This window comes from Brienomyrus brachyistius, chromosome 5 (genome assembly GCF_023856365.1).
Source record: "Brienomyrus brachyistius isolate T26 chromosome 5, BBRACH_0.4, whole genome shotgun sequence".
Lineage (NCBI taxonomy): Eukaryota > Metazoa > Chordata > Actinopteri > Osteoglossiformes > Mormyridae > Brienomyrus > Brienomyrus brachyistius.
Window position 1 is genome coordinate 37,615,728 of NC_064537.1, and position 17,518 is coordinate 37,633,245.

The 17,518-nt window shown below is 40.4% G+C and overlaps 1 protein-coding gene across 4 annotated transcripts in view; it reads left to right on the plus strand.

Moving 5' to 3' along the window:
• The first annotated feature begins 770 nt into the window (after positions 1-770).
• The window catches only part of LOC125741689 (integrin alpha-M-like), a 139,707-nt gene continuing 122,959 nt past the window's right edge, over positions 771-17,518 (plus strand). The window contains exons 1-10 of one of the 4 annotated variants that reach the window (XM_049012913.1): positions 771-775; positions 948-1,070; positions 4,631-4,739; positions 5,290-5,393; positions 5,537-5,607; positions 7,963-8,077; positions 11,776-11,906; positions 12,316-12,458; positions 16,167-16,320; positions 16,802-16,952. In XM_049012913.1, coding sequence (XP_048868870.1) covers positions 1,025-1,070; positions 4,631-4,739; positions 5,290-5,393; positions 5,537-5,607; positions 7,963-8,077; positions 11,776-11,906; positions 12,316-12,458; positions 16,167-16,320; positions 16,802-16,952 — 1,024 coding nt within the window. In that variant the 5' untranslated portion in view covers positions 771-775; positions 948-1,024. Of the gene's footprint in view, positions 776-799; positions 819-947; positions 1,071-4,630; positions 4,740-5,289; positions 5,394-5,536; positions 5,608-7,962; positions 8,078-11,775; positions 11,907-12,315; positions 12,459-16,166; positions 16,321-16,801; positions 16,953-17,518 lie in introns of those variants that run through there. The other 3 variants (XM_049012912.1, XM_049012909.1, XM_049012910.1) reach the window with 3 other exon arrangements.

Sequence of the window (17,518 nt, forward strand, 5' to 3'; positions counted from 1 at the left end):
GAGAAAATGCCCTAAAAGTGAAGCAGCACCATTAGGTGGCAGTAGAGGTTGGAAGGGATGGCTGCAGAAAACAGAATTTAGTAAAAATTGTAACCCTGAAAGTATTTTATGAGTCTTTTTCAAAAGTACCTCTGCAGACAACATAAACAATGGATCTAAATAGTGAAAACTTTATATTGCAGCTGCTAGGGGTGCATCTCATCCTACATGAAGACAATGGGGGTAACCTCAACCTTCTTACATTTCATAATTACACTTCCAATGTAACTATAGCCTCTCCTATCCTGACTTTAGTAATAATTGCATAAGATTGTGGTGTGAAGTACCTTTCACGGCAGAGATTATCTGGAATTTCTTTCACTATATTATATTTTATATGTCTACATTATATGCAGTATATAAATATAAAAAACAAAAACAGTAAAAGTCTTTTTTTGTATTAAATACTTCAGTAAAAGTATTTTGTTTGGTTACTTATGGTTAAGGTTAGAGCTGGGTAGCGTTTAAGGTTAGGTTTTGGATTGGGTTGTTGGGATTAGGGTTATGCTCATAAAAATGAATGGAGAGTCCCCAGAATGATATAGATACCTATTATATAGATACCTGTGTGTGTGTGTGTGTGTGTGTGTGCCACAATGCCACTCTTTATACCCACAAGCAGACAATCAGACAAAGACACACACACACCCCTCCCTCTGCTTTGTTGTCATTTCCTGTCCCTGTCAACCCTCCATCCCCCGAGTGTTTGTATCACTGACTTTTATGTGGAGTCAAAGTATGACAGGGCAGATCTTTGTTCGTTTCATTTAAATATTCGGGTGAACATTCACTATACATTGCTATAATCTTTTATGCTGAGAAAAAGAAACATGCAAATTCTGTATTTTAAATTATCAGTTTAAATGCCCCATTAACTGTAACTTCCTGTTTTTTTTGTATTTCTTCAGTTCCTGTCCATAAAACCAAACGATCACCTAACGCTCTCACCATAACCAGCAATTTCCAGACTTTCTTAAATGAAGGAATGAAAATGATCTGCATACTAAGAATCTTCTTTTGTCTCTTTTTAGGTAAGTTTCAGTGATTCATAATTTGAGTGACCTGTTATTGAACTATATTGATGAAGAACACTTTTGAACTTTTTATTTTAGACTATGATTTCATTATAGATGTTGTTGAAGTCATGCAGTTATATTTTAATAGTTAGAGTTAAGAAGCAAAATATTTAATATAAAAGGAGTGAAAAATTACCAGCCATAACATACATGATCTTAAAAATCTAATAAAGTACAGGGTTATGCATAGAATGGTAGGTTACCTACATGTCATTTTTGTAAATGTTCTTTCTGTATATGTCTTGGTGACATTTAATTTAACACTAAATTCTTATTATATTTATATTATTATATTTGCAGTCCTACAAGGCAGTCAGCGGCATATGATTATGAATCATTTTCAGTTGTATGTTAGCATCTGTGTCAGGGCCTTTCTAACAGTTTAAGTTAGTATATATGTTGCCAATTATTGGGTTTACACTCAACACGTTTAGATTTATGATTAACTAGTGTGCAGTTAACGTTTTTAAATATATAATTTAATCATACCTTTGGCGTAACAAGCTAAACACTACAAAATATACTGTGGATGATTAGTCTGTTTTTCTTTACCTTGTGAAGCTAAGTATGTCTCAATTTGGAGCTTATGAAAATAGCCATGTGCTGCTACAGACATAAAAGACCACAGACAGAATGTGTTAAAGCTGAAGTTTCTGCAACTGCTCTGCCTGTACAGGGGTGAGAAAATATATCCAATAGTGATGCACATTATTACTGCGTCACTAAACATGCTGCTTTAAGTGAGACCAAATGTGTACATATGTGGTATAAAATGGTTCTTTCTTCTAAGTACATCAGGCCTTTGGATGTTAATGCAGAGTTGAAGAGAAAAGTTTCATATTCAGTTTCAGTTGTTTTATTGCAAAAGCCAATTTGTTACCTAGTTGAAGTACAAAGCTGGACAAAGGCAGGTGCTAACAGAATGCTGGGAAAATCCAGGAGCTCTGCATGATTATATTTTTGACATGAACATGAAACTACAGTAGCTAATATAATGCTATATTATTGAAGAAGAGTATTGGTACATTAGAATGCAATGATATAATAATCTGCCTGATTTGTAGGCAGATTATTATATCATTGCATTCTAATGTACAGTCCATGCTTCTGAACTAAACCTGTGATGGCCTGGTGTTTCCTGCCTTGTGTCATGTGGGATCCTAAGGAAAACGCATGTATAGTTCAGGTTTCAAATTTATCCATAAACATTAATATTGGGTCATGGAAACCCCAGAGCCTGAGCCACAGCATACAGCAGACACATGATAGAAGTTCACCTAAACCTGAAGCTGTGAGGGCACGGGCTGGAACTCATTTTCAGGCTGGAAGTTTTATGTCCAAGATCAGCCCATTTTGTCTTCATTCGGGGGGAACTTTGATAAATGATGCCACAGTTCAAGTCTTATTATCCTGATAAATTTATTAATGACATTCCAAGAAGAAAACATAAAAATAGCAAATTAAACTGTTCAAGCAGCCTGACTTTTTCAGCTCTGCCTGGACTCATTCTACCATCCATCGTTTGAAAAACTTCCAGTGATTATAAATAGCAAGTGATTAGTTGGGGCATCATCCGCAACCATGCAAGGCACTCACTCAGCTGTGAATGACAAGCCATCACACCGATGCGCAATCGTGGTCTATTGTATGTGTGTGTGTGTATGTGTGATAACTCACTGGTTAACATTATGAAGCATTGCTGTACAATTTTAACAGTTTCTGACAAATTCAGTCTTAAACTTGTTAAAGCATTGGCACAATAGCTAAGTGATCCACTGGGAATTCTCCCACGTCTCCTGATTGGCCACTCCGGGCCTGTGTGAGGGTACGGTCTTGCTCCTAAACACCTGTCACTCAGCTGCCAAAGTCTAAACTGAAACTAAGCTTACTTCAAAGAGAAAAAAGATAAATGATACATTAATAGCATCGTCCCAGACAGTATTCACCAGCTTCCTTTTGCTTTAAGTGTTCATGACAGACGCTGTCACATGCACTCCACAACACCCTGGACCACTTAGCCAATAACAACTGCAGTTCGAAGATAATATTCATAATTGTCAGCTTGGTCTTTAATATAGTTGTCACTTTCCATGTCACTTTAAATGGGGTCACTTACCATGACCCCATTTAATATTATTTGCTGGCAAATAAATTTACACTATGTTCACCATCTGAGTACCTTCGGCCTTCTCCACACTTACACGGGACTTTTTAAAAGTGGTGTTTTTCCACCACCGTTATTAAAAAAAAAAAAAAGACTCTAGGAAAACACTAAAACACGCTGTCAAAGAGCATGCCAAACCAACAAGTGGCGATATAACTCGAAATCCATGTTGGCCAATCAGTAGCCTTATTACCATTTCTGGTAAGCTAAAAACAGTTAATGTAGACAGGGCACATTCTGACATCAAACAAAGCAGATAACAGCGCACACTCTATTGTCTACACTTCAACACTGTAAGTTTCTGAAAATGTTCACCCTGGATGGAGTTTTACAAAAGCTCTGTTTTCAGTAACGTAAAATGCAGTTTGCATGTGGATGAAAGGCCAAAACGCATAGAAAAAGCTATGTTTTTAAAAATACCCATGTACGTGTGCACAATGCCTTATTAGCATGAAAATATATCTTTGATTCATCAAAGTAACCTCCCATAGCAGATACAATTCAAGACATTAAATGGGATAAAACAATTAACTAGTGCATTAAAGTTAAAGGATATCCTAGAATTTGACTATGCCATCACCACACAACCAGATAATAGCATGTCAGACATGCAGTGTTAAATGCTCTTCCCATGCTATAAAGGATACATGTTTTATTTGACTTATATTTTCATTCACCTGTTCACTCAACTTTCCCATGCTTAACAAGAATAAAAAAATAGGCAGTTCATGAAATAAATGGAAAAGTAGTAAAAACCTGTTGTGTGCAAACACTTTTGACTGGTAATGTATATTCCATGCTGGCGAGTTAATATTTGTTAACTGGCCTCCAACCAGGGAATGGTGGTGCAGTACATGCTAAGGTGAACTGGAATTGCCAGATTGTGTGTGTAACATTGTGGGGACCAAATGTCCCTGAAATGTGATTAAAAAAAATATGTCATTTTGAAGTTGTGGAGACCATTTTCTCAGTCCCAACAAGGGGAAACTCTTATCTGTGACTGCAATCAAAAAAACTAAAAACACCAAAATCTTGTATTTTGTTTGGCTACTTATGGTTAAGGTCAGGCCTGGGTAGGGGTTAAGGTTGTCATTATTGGGATTCGGCTTTTTGCCATAGAAATGATTGGATGATCCTCACAAAGATATGAATACAAATATCTGTGTGTGTGTGTGTGTGTGTCCTATCCTGGGTTATTCCCTGCCTTTTGCCTGTAGCTTCTTGGATAGACTCTGGACTTTGTGTAGAGCAAGAGAGTATAGAAGATGGTGGTCTCAAGCCTGGAAGATATGCTAAATCTAAAGCCAAGGATATGTATGCATTTCCTTTGCTTTCTGTTTTCCTCAATTAGCACCCAAGTTGGGAATAACTTTCAATGTTAATCCAATTCCTTGGAAGACCTTTGGAGTCAGCCCTAACACAGCTTTTGGATACAAGGTGATACAGCTGGATGAAAGAAGGTGAGGGGAAAATTGTTTACCCTGTCAGGATTTTGCAGGAAATCTCTCTCTCTCTCTCTCTCTCTCTCTCTCACTCTCTCTCTGACACACACACACACACACACACACACACGCACACACACACACACACACACACACACACACACACACACACACACACACACTCAGCAGGCTTGAATGTTGACACCCTGCATGCTGATTAGTGGATTATTAACGTTTTAATATTCTGTTTCAGCAGAATGTATGCATGGCGTAACTAAATATGCATTTTGCTACTTTTCTGCAGTAACCCTGTAGTCAGAAACTTGGTCATGGGTTTGCTTCCTGCTCTGTTTCTACCCAGCATAGACTCAGACTCCAGGCTAACCCCCGCACCATTTTGGTTAAACACTTAGGGAATACAGTACTTGGACAGCATGTGTATTCCCTGTTTAAATATGTTTAGGATGAAACACTGTAGTCCTCTGGCTCAGATGTGTGGATTCACCATCCTTAGTGATGTCTGGGTCTCAGAATAAACCATAATCATTTGTTGCTCTTTAACTTCCAGGTTGTTAGTTAGTGATCCTTTGATGAGGTATAATGAAAAGTACAGAGGAAGGATTTACCGTTGTGAAACTGGAAACTCTGCATGCTTCGAAGTATCTATAACAGGTAAAGTTTTTATGTTGTATTATTCAAAAATTTATCAGAACACTTTTGCCTATACATTTCATAATACAAAAAATAGTCTGAAGTGCTGCATTGACAAAAATATCATTAATCATTCAGTAAAAATATGGATATTTTTTCAACAGTCCCTGGTTATGCTGTAAACATGTCACTTGGACTCTCAATGGTTAAAGACCCAACATCTTCAAATACATTGGTAAGTATGCTTCTATGGCTGACCATTTATCTATGTGTCTCACAGCATATTTTAAGTAGGTGGCTGACTGGTGTCACACCATTTGGATTGGTGGTTCAAGTCCTGTTGCCTGTGATGTTCTTCTTGTTCATTGTCAGGGTCAGTCCCTGCCTTGTTGTTTCTCCATTTCATCAGCGGCTGTAGCTGGCCATCCCATTCTTTTCTGTACTCCAACTCTTTGAGTCCTTAGTGATTGTTAATGACCGTCACCTGTTCCTTAGTATTCCTAGCCCTACTGTTTGGTTAACTTATAGTGTATGTTTATGTGCTTGCCCTTGCCATGTTCCTCTGTTTGTCATTGTAGATGTTTCATAAGTTGTAGGTGCTTGTGTTCTGTCAAGCATATGAGGACTGGGGTTAAATAAAGGGATTAAATGGGCAAACAAAGGGGCATAAGGAACTAATAGCAGAACAATTCACAACACTACAGTGACAGAACATACTCTGAAGTGGACTTAAATACATAGAACTAACGAAGACAACTCAAAAGAGCTGATAAACACTGGGAATCCACACGAGGTAAACGAGGGGGGGCATGGCATGGGAGGATCGGCACGACTGGGGAGTGACAGACCCCCCCCCCCCCCCCAAAGATGCGCACACATTGACGAGTTGGAGATGGGGGACCCGCAAGCGACCAACAAGGCATCGGAGGCAGGACTGAAGCCAGCCGAAGAGGCGCCGCAGGTGGAACCAGAGGCAACCACCGAGCCACAGTCAGGCAAAACTGGCAAACTGGGGGACAGGGCGGGCGGGACCCGACCCCTGCGCAGGTGTCCCCTCCCCTTCCAGGAGACTAAGAGGCGGGGACCCGGCCGGGACCTGTCACGCTGGAGTGATGGTAGAGAAGTCACTGGGGAGGTCAGTGTGATCCCTGAGGGGTCACATTCAAGCTCCTCCTCCATCTCCACTAAGGGTGGAGGAGCGATGGTTCGACAGATGAGGACCTCCTCAGGGACTGGGACCTGGGACACGGGAGTAGTGTCCGGGGAATCAAGGATGTCCTGGGGGAAGGGATCCGGGGGCAGAGCAGGAACCCTGAGGGACGAAGCAGGAACCATGGGAGGACGGCACATCAGCCGCTGGCTCAGGAACCCTGGGTGATGAAGCTGCAGGTTACACAGGGACCACGGGGGGGGGGGGGGAAGCTGCAGGCTGCACAGGGACCACGAGGGGCGAAGCTGCGGGGTGCACAGGGACCACGGGGAGTGGGGCGAAACTGCAGGAGGCACAGGAACCAGAGGTAGTGCTGCGGGAACAGTTTGGGAATTTGGGGACCCATGGGATGGAGTCCAAAACTGACCTGGCCCGGCTAGGCACGTTCCCACAAGCGAGTAAGTTGCCAATGGCAGCAGAGCAGCAGGTGGACAGGCTTCAGGAGTTTGTGCGGGCGGGGTGATGGCAGCATGCCCGAACACTGCCGAATCATGCACCGGGAGGAACTCCTCCCAGCATGCAGCAGGACCGGCAGCGGAGACAGAGACGGCCCCTACGAGTACCTTCTGAGTGTCCTCCCGTCTCCGGTTCTTCCGCCTTCCTGCAGCAGGCAGCAGAGTTTGGGGCACCTTAGGTAGCTCAGATAGTGGACCATATGGCAGTCCGCTGGACAGGGCTACCTTCCGCGTATTGGCTTCCACCACCCTGTGGGGGAAAACCTGAGGCGCGCATCTCTGGACAGGGACATCTCCTCCAGGATATCCCGGCACCGGTAGGCAAGAGCTTGGAGCATGGGATCATCCCGGATTTTGGGCTGATCGAGCCAGTATATTACCTCATCTGTTGCAGTGAGGTATTGATATTCTGGGAGGTGAGGTGTCTGGCTGCCAAGTTCTGTCATGAATTACGCGGCACGGACCAGGAAAGCAGGCAAAGGAGATGAGGACTAGGGTAGAATAAAGGGATTTAATGGGCAAACGAAGGGGAATAAGGAACTAACAGCAGAACCCACAACACTACAATGACAGAACATACTCTGACGTGGACTTAAATACACAGAACTAACAAAGACAACTCGAAACAGCTGATAAACACTTGGAATCCACACAAGGTAAACGAGGGGGGCGTGGAACAGGAAGATCGACATGATCGGGGTGTGACGTGTTCCTTGTGTTGGTTTCTTACAGTACCTGTTACCTGAATGGGCATAGGTTACCTGATCATGTTTGTGTTTATTCTGGCTCAGTTCAGTGCAATTTTAAAAAAACGTCCCATTCTCTTTTAATCTGCACTGTGGATCATCCTTCACTCTGCTTAGTCATGACAGTTCAAGCATGTCGAGTTCACATGAAATAAATCTGGATTTTTATATTTTTGCAGGCATGTGGTCCCACTATACCAAGAGACTGTAGTTCCATTACAACATACAATGGCATGTGTTTCCAACTAAATGGTCAACTTGTTCCTGGGTCTGGAATTCCATCATCTCTCAAAGGTTAGAGAAAGCGAAAAGCCTTTGAGAAAAGTCGATGCATCCCTTTCAAACTTTACTGAAGCATTGTATGAAGTGAAGATATGGAAGTGCTCAAATTTTGAAACAAATTGCACCAAAATGAATGCAGGACTGCATAGTTGTATCAAATAGGACAGCCTAAGGCACTTGTTACTGCGATAACTGAAATAGTATTTCACAGTATTTTTCAACCTTTTCAGACACATTATCATGAACTTGTGGACTTACTCAAATTTTCAGACAAATTACATCAAAATGGAAGCAATTCCCTTTAATGCTAGCAAGGTCATAGAGATTTGCATGCTCTCCCCGTGTTTGCGTGGGTTTATACTGGGGGCTCCGGTTTCCTCCCATGGTCCAAAAGTGTGCAGGGCAGGTTGATTGTTGAGTATAAATTAGCCCTGAGGCTGTTGGTTCCTGCCTGTGCCCCTTGTTCCCGGGATAGGCTCCAGTCCCCCCCACGGTCCCAGTTGGAATTAAGCGGTTACGGTGATGGATGGATGTGACATTAAGATGTGTAAAAGGAAATACAGTCACAGTTAGGACTTTGAGCATTTGAGTAACACATTTAACACATTTACCGGCCTTCACATTTTCATTGTGGAGTTTGGGGGGTGTGGGAGGAGTAGGACTGAGGTGACAGGGCAACACTGAACCACCCACTGCAGCAATGCCATAATTCATTTGGGCAGCTAAAGGCTTTGAATGCATGTAGATCATTTTGAGAGCAGACATCCCATTATAGGCATATTGATTTTACAGGGGTGGACATCTTCAACCAAGGGGGGGGGGGAGGGGGGTGCTGGTAAAACTGGCCAGAGTTCAACTGGCAGGCTCTAATACTGAAATGCTGATTATCTGTATCAGGTGTGTTAAATTAGGGCGGCACCTATGCTCTGCCGGGTGGTAGATCTCCAGGGGCAGGGTTGTGCAGTCCTGATGTAGTGTAATAGGTCAGGGGTGCCCAACTCCAGTCCTGATATAGTATAATAGAATACAGCATGACCGTAACCACACCTTCTTTGGGGAGGGGTTGTGTTGTGTCAAACAGTGACTTTTTGGGCATGTGATGTGTATACACTGGGAAGTTGTGAGACATCACAATGGACTAGAGACAATATAACAACAGGTGAAGGTGATAAGTATAATCAACAAGGGCTGCAGGAGGGGCAGCGGTAACTGAATGGGAATACAGGATGGTCAGCAGGGGAGACCTCTGCTGGCCAAAGGAGCACAGGACAGAACTGAGGGAGACAGGATACAACAACTGTAAGCAAGTAAACACCTAAATAGGGGACAATAGCTTAGTATGTAAAGCATTAGCTAACATTTCAGGTAACATTACTGTAACGTTGCACAGTTTTTAGCACCAATGGCAGAATAGCCGATTTTCTACGTCACTTTTCTCGTCTTTCCATCTCCGGTGTCTAATCTTAAATTAGCTTTTCCTGGGCTGCTATTTGCAGTTTTTTGTTGTTGTCCCCCCCCCCCCCCCCCCATTTTTTTTTGAGATATTCTACTTTATCATAAGAAGACGTGGTTACACTCAGTAACGAAATGGTTAACATTCGGGACTTTTTTAACTTAACCTTTTTCCGGACTGCGGTAAGACGTGTTTAACTGAAACCTCAGATAATTGGGTTCCCACAGCACAGGCATACAGTTGTGTATTCGATGCACATTGTATTGAACAATGCAGTTCAAGATATGCACCCCTCCCACCGTGAGGCAGTAATACCTACCTCTCCTGCTGCTTTTTCATTGCAGTTTTATGACGAGACTAGTGAGCCTATATATTTTTATAAACTTGTAAAATATTATGGAAGGTGAGGACATGAAACACCGGGAACATACTATCTCTATGTCTTACAATAGTGTAACGGCCACGCTTTTACTGCTGGCGCTCCAAGCAGTTATGGAGCAGTTGCACAATCAGAGGAGTGGATGAGATCGTCGCTGCCCCGCCTTTCGTCTTTCCCCGTGTCTGCAGCTGAACTTCGGAAATTTGGAGATTTTGACTATAAGAAAGATAAAATAAATAACGGTTGACTGGAAAAAAACATTTTTTTAAAATAAACATTTACTATTATTTTTTACTGTTTGTAAAAGCTATATATTTCCTGTCTTTTGACATCATTATACTGCTTTCGGCGCTGCGTGGGTAATGTGACGACGCCAGAAAGCGAGGACACGCTCGCTGCTACCTCATCCCATGCCTTCTTCACCTCCAAATGCTTCGGTGGAACAGTGGGGCTCTCGTAGATGATGTGCTCGCACCTTTTCACCTTGTGCACACGCATATCCATTTAGACTCTTATATACTTGGATAAACCATATGTCTTCCCCAGAGTCCGGGGGAATATAATTAACTCAAAGGGAATATGACAGGTTATCAATGTGTAATATCATATTGCCAGTCGCATCCACTTTCACCTATCCAAGGGATTAATTAGAATGCTAGACCCACTAGATTGTAATGCACATTCTCCCCTGCATTTATGTCAAAAGAGCACATAGCTGCGTGTTTCTCACTTAGGTGTATTTTCCTATCGAATTAAACCCGGGGGTTATGCTCACTTTAGCTAGATATGCACTTTAGGCAGAGAGACACCAAAATATGGGCCTGTTGCATGTAAATGACCCTTACATGCATTCCGCAACTGACTTAGGCAATTTTAATTGCATTTCATACTACTTTTTTTGAAGGGCTGTATAGAGTCAGACTCAGTAGATGTATAGTGTTAAAAAATCATGAAATAAAATTAAACCTGCAACATTTGTTATACATTTAGAACTAAATGATACAAAATGCACATCCATAGTTCGTGTAATTATATTAGATTCATATAAGAATTAAATAGCACAATAGTATATAGAAACGTGTAAGTATATGGTAGTATATTTCCATTAAGCAGGATTGAAGGAACATCTACTTTGTCAACATTCCTAGAGGCCAAATCAAATAGGCTAAATGACTTGTCTATTAAAAATTATTTAAATTAAAATGAGTAAAACATAGGTTTAAAGGAAATAGTGTGTCCTTACAATTCTAAGCCACATTGCATATATTTGTGCTTCAGGGAGAGTGGGACAGTCCTCGTGTTGATGTACTTTATCTGACCGACACTGGATGCATCGCATGTTTTTGAGTGGATTGTGAAATGCTCTGTTCTGAAACAATACCGGATGTCATTTGTGCCAAATTTTAATCCGCATACATATAGACAGACTTCATACATACACAACAAGCACTAGGTCAGGGGTCCCCAGTGGAACTACCTGACCAGGACACCAGCCTAATTGGTGACCATTTTATGCCTAATGGTGCATTTGTGTGAGTTTTTACTTTTTAGTGACGGGTCTGGAATAATACATCACAGCCTATGCTGTAGCATATAAGCTTGTTTGGACTATGCATTTGATTACATCATTATTTTATCAGCATTAAATATAATTAACAAGGCACCCTATCCCAAATCGGCTCATTATGAGTCTAGTGGCAAACTCATGTTTATGAGCACATGATTCAAAACATCCAAGATCAAAAGACTCATCTGGGATCTTCTTACAGTGATATCTTACAATGATATTGACTGCAGTAGCTTAATCATCAAACACTTAATAATAGTTTCTTCATATCTGTGGTCTTTAACTGCTCTTTTCTTGCCTCTTTTCTACAGACTGTCCTGTTTCAGATACAGATATCGTGTTCCTAATAGATGGTTCAGGCAGCGTTTCAGCAGGAGATTTTGACCGGATGAAGATGTTTATGAAAAATTTAATTACACAGTTTTTAGGGCGAAATAGTCTGGTAAGTAAGAAAAGACTGTATTATTTCACAACTACACTACATCTAATTTTTTCTGATACTTTACAATTTTATGCATTGAATATATTCTTAAATGTTATTATTTACAGTCTACTTATTCGGTATGATGCTCAAACAATTAATATCTGTTTTCTTTAATAAAAAATGATGAATTATGCCATCCAGTTGAATATCTTGAGTTCCCCGAGTCTACATATGTAACATTAATTTTATTTCATGCTAAAGTAGCATTCTGAAGAACATTTTGTTTGGAAAAAATACTTACATACCAAATGCAATGTTCAAACCAAAAGCAGACTTATTGAAAATTCATTCTGGTTCTGTTTGATTCCAAGCATGTGAACAATGTTTGCTTGTATCATATGCCAACCTAGTTCAATTTATGTTGCAGTTTGCTATAATGCAGTATTCCAGTCAATTTGATATTGAAATGGACTTCAGTGCTTTCAGAACTTCAGACTGGTCCAGCAGGATTGATAGAATAAGGCAGCAAAGAGGTTGGACTCACACTCCAACTGCAATACGAAAAGTAGTGTAAGTGAAATGTCTTCGCATAAAGTCGTGTAATGAATGACCCTGTTAAAATAAATATCCACTTGTTTACATTGCCATTACTACAGACAAGTCGTGTTAGTATTACCTGGAGTCTCTCTTGGGAAGCATAAGGCATGAAGAATGGTGAGTCTTGGATGAGACAGCAGTCCAGAGAACACACACTTTCAGATGCTCATTGTTGCACTGATTCATCGGTGTGAAATTTAGGATAACCTGTTTGCCTGAAAGGCATGTACATCTTTCTAATGCACTAGTATTTCACTTAGTGTTTCCTTGATATTTTAATGTTCCCAAAGTAATAGGTATGTGAAATAACAAATGGATGGTAGTTTTAACCTTATTTAGTTCCAGATCCTAGTTATTAGTTCCTAATTTCAGCAACCCTATCTTGAAAAAAATAAAATATCCTTTCATTTTTCATTCATTTTCTGTACCTGCTTGTCCTGTGCAGTATCATGGGAATCCGAAGACCAAGGCAGTTGTATATTTAAACTGCTTACACTTTGTTGAAATTTAGCTTGAAAGTAGTGCTAGATTAACAATCTCACACTGAGTCAAAGGACCCCAGAAAAGGGGAGTATTCCAGAAAACGGGTTTAGTGCCGAATCCCGAGTTAAAAATATGAACCGGATCACTGAGATTAGACTGAGATTGTTTGACACTCAATCTCCTGGCAAAGGAAGTTCGGAACTAAACCTACTTAACGGCGGTTTAACTTCATGAAACTCAGGATTTAAAGTTCAGGGCTGCGGTTGAGTCAGCAGAGTTCGGCAGATTGATTTGGCATAGAAGTGGAAAATTTTCTGAAAATGGGTGTGCAAATAAAGAATATAAATTTTAATCAAATCAAATAAAATTTACTTATTGCAGGGGGACATTAAGCTATTGAATAAATCATGAAACGGAATTACAATTAGTTTTATCTTGTTTATGTTATAATGTGGGCGGCATGATGGTGCAGTGGTTACCACTGTTGCCTTACACCTCTGGGACCCGGGTTCGAGTCTCCACCTGGGTCACATGTGTGTGGAGTTTGCATGTTCTCCCCATGTCGTCGTGGGGTTTCCTCCAGCTACTCCAGTTTCCCCCCACAGTCCAAAAATATGCTGAGGCTAATTGGAGTTGCTAAATTGCCCATAGGTGTGCAGGTGTGCACGTGTGAGTGAATGGTGTGTGAGTGTGCCCTGCGATGGGCTGGCCTCCCGTCCTGGGTTGTTCCCTCCCTCGTGCCCATTGCTTCCGGGATAGGCTCCGGACCCCCTGTGACCCTGTAGGATAAGCAATTTGGAAAATGGATGGATGTTACTATGTTTTGATTGTTTTTCATGGGTTGTACCACCTTGCATGGCAACTGTGCAAAAGGTTTCCAACATACATACATGTAGAATTATGCCAAACTTAATTTAGTTTTCTTATATATATATATATATATATATATATATTTTATATATATATATATATATATATATATATATATATATATATATATATATATATATATATATATTAAGACATCCTTTGATCTTGGATTCCTTATTCTGCTGATCATTTTTGGACGTGAAAGAATATTTGAATGATTTGAAAATATATTTACATTGGACAAAAAATATGCATGTCCGTCACTTGAGTATCATTTCTTTGGGTTCCTTGTATTCTTCCAGTAACAGCTCTTACTCTGCTGAGGGTGAGGAACTGTGCTCCTTTTTGTTATTTTGGGCAGCCAGTCATAAACTTGCCAATCATGGCTTCAAGTGCCGATATATATATAGTTCAGGGCTGTGGTTGAGTCAGTAGAGTTTGGCAGATATACTAGTATTAGTACATCTAATTAGTACATAGCCTAATCAGTGTCCAGGTTAGCATGCAGTTATGTCAGATAATTTAATCCAGTTTTGCTAATCTGATTCTCGAATGGCGTTGAAGAGCTGAAATAGCCAGATAACCATACCCATGATTTCAAGATTCCAGACGAGTTGTTTGATCTTGGACGTTTTGAACCGTCGAGCCATGTACAAAAAATACGCCACCACACCCCCCCCCCCCCCAAAAAAAAAAAAAGAAAGAAAAAAACTCCAAGCAGGCTTGAAGTTACAGATTGGTTCCAGTGACAAACAATTTTGAACAAAGAGCCCCTCCACCCCGGTTAGCATTCAACATCATGGATCTCAGACATTGCTTGGACAAATCAAAGACAAGTCAGTACATTGTGTGACATGACAAACGACTTGTCAATGAGAAGCCAGTGACTGTGGCAAAGTTAACTGTATATTCAGTATTCAGTCTTCCAGTAAGCCAGGCAGTTTTTATCATAAGTGGTGTCCCATCTGCTTCTGGGTAGCTGCCTGAGGCTATTGCAGCATGCATAGAAAATATGGTGTTATGGGAAAAAGAATGTAATTTACTCTCAGTGACAAATAGAGACTCGTCAACGCTTATGATAAGCTGTCAAAACTGAGCCAACAAGACACAGCAGCAAAACTACATTAAGGTATATTTTATATACAGTACTGCATTATAGCATATTTGAATTATACACAGTTCAATAATTTATAAAGCGTTTGTAAGAACTGTACTGTATTTTGAACTAGTCAATAATATTCAGTACATAGCGACACTGTCTGTTTTATTACCTTATATTCATCTAATAAATATGGATCTAATAAATGTCAAGTAGATGGTAATCTGCCTGAAACATGAAGAAAAAGAAAAACAGAAAAAAATCAGTTATAGTTGTGACGATCGTGGTGAACGGGCAGGCAGGAAGCGGCGAAGGACGAGACAGGCAGGAGGAATACAGGATAATCGAGGTTTATTCGAGGAGAGATCGGGGTAGACAGGATGAACATCATTACAATACGTCGACTAATATCAATGACGGACAACAAACAGAGGAAGATGTGGACTGATATACGTAAGACAGGACGAAATAACAGGGAACAGCTGGGCACAATCGGGGAAGTACACGTGGATGATGAGGGGGCGTGGCACACACGAGGACTGGACATGCAGGTCATGACAATAGTGATCACTATAAGGGGTCTCCAATGTATATGATCGCGTTATTTCAGTTTGTTGGAGATGTTATTGCATCCCTCACAAGCTCCACAACAATCATTATTCTCTCCCAACTGAGACTGTATCCTTTACGTAATTCAGCATTCGTTTAATGTTTCCGTGGCATTGCGACATGGATTTACAGCAGCCATTTTGCAACTATATCTGTATTTGCTTGATGTGATCAAGAGAGTCACTGCTGAAACAGAAGCTTTAGGTTTGGATCTCCACTCTTCACTTTACCAGTAGACAGTAAACGTACATAATGTGGCCTGCAAACTTGACCAGTGGTACGCCTGAACTTTATCTTACAAGAAAAAGGAGAACTTCTCTGAAAGGTCTTCAAAACACTTGCCACACTTTGCGATACATTTAAGGCACATTCAGAGCTGTTTTTATGATATAATCAGATTAAATGTGAGATCAGTGTGTGGATCCAGGACAAGGTAACAAGTCTAATTAAATAAATCTATTTAATTAGTCCATAACTGTTTAATCAGTACAGTTTCATGGTCACCCCACTACGAAATGAAGAAAAGTAATTTTCAGTTGTGTTCCACATGCTGGTAATGCATCAATATTTCTATCCTATGAACCCACTAAATGTTACTTCATTGTATCTTGCTTTTTCAGAAATGAGCTGTTTGTACCATATAGAGGAGCCAGGCCAGATGCTGTTAAGGTCTTACTGGTCATCACAGATGGAAAGACTGAAGGAGACTACACTCCCTTAAGTGTTGTGGTTAATGAGGCTGAGAGGAAAGGCATCATCCGTTACGCCATTGGGGTACTGTTAATGTTTGCTTGTAGAAGGAAAATAATGTCTCATCACATTTAAGATAATGCATATGAACCATGAAGTCCTGTCTCCAAGCGTTAATTTATTCACCATTCAATACACTCAAAAAGTCAAAATGATGAATCAATACTGCAATGCTAATTCCTTTACAATTCCAGCTAATAAAGATTTTGGTTATTTTTTCAGGTCAAAAGCATTGTTGGTTAATAAAATAAAATATACTTTCTGAAAAAAATTGCAATTGTTTCCTGTAAGATATTGCTCAATTCTGGTAGTACCTTTTGGTATTATCCATTATCATTGCAGGTAAATAATTATTAAATATATTTACGATGACATATAATTACACAAACATTAGTGCACAAGGTTATAATATTATTAGCTTTATTTATATTGATACCGGTATATATTTAATGAGGTTATTGCAACTTAATAATAAAGCTATTATTTTCGATCTTGATCCCCACAGGTCGGCAATGCTTTCCAGGACGCCAGAGGACGACAGGAACTGACCACTATCGCCTCCCTTCCCACTGCAGATCATTTGTTTCGGGTGAATGACTTCCAAGCTTTGGATAACCTTAGGGGCACATTAGAGAAAAGTATCTTTTCTGTTGAAGGTATTGTAGTTTTCTGATTTTCTTGTTTATACTGTCATACCATTTGCTTTTAATTTGCCATTATCTTCTCATCCATCCCTATTACCCATCCATCCATCCATCCATCCATTTTCCAAACCGCTTATCCTACTGGGTTGCGGGGGGTCCGGAGCCTATCCCGGAAGCAATGGGCACGAGGCAGGGAACAACCCAGGATGGGGGGCCAGCCCATCGCAGGGCACACTCACACACCATTCACCCACGCATGCACACCTACGGGCAATTTAGTAACTCCAATTAGCCTCAGCATGTTTTTGGACTGTGGGGGGAAACCGGAGTACCCGGAGGAAACCCCACGACGACATGGGGAGAACATGGAAACTATCCCTATTACAATAAATGTATTTATGTATTTAATAATTCACCTTACTGTCTGTATTTCCTGATTTCAAGCAATATAGAAAGGTGATATTATTATTGATATTCTTATGAACACTGTTACCATTAGCAGTAATAGTAGCAGCAGTAACAGTAACAGGAGTATTAAATGTGTACAAATTGAACTGATCTATCACCTTTTTTCTTTA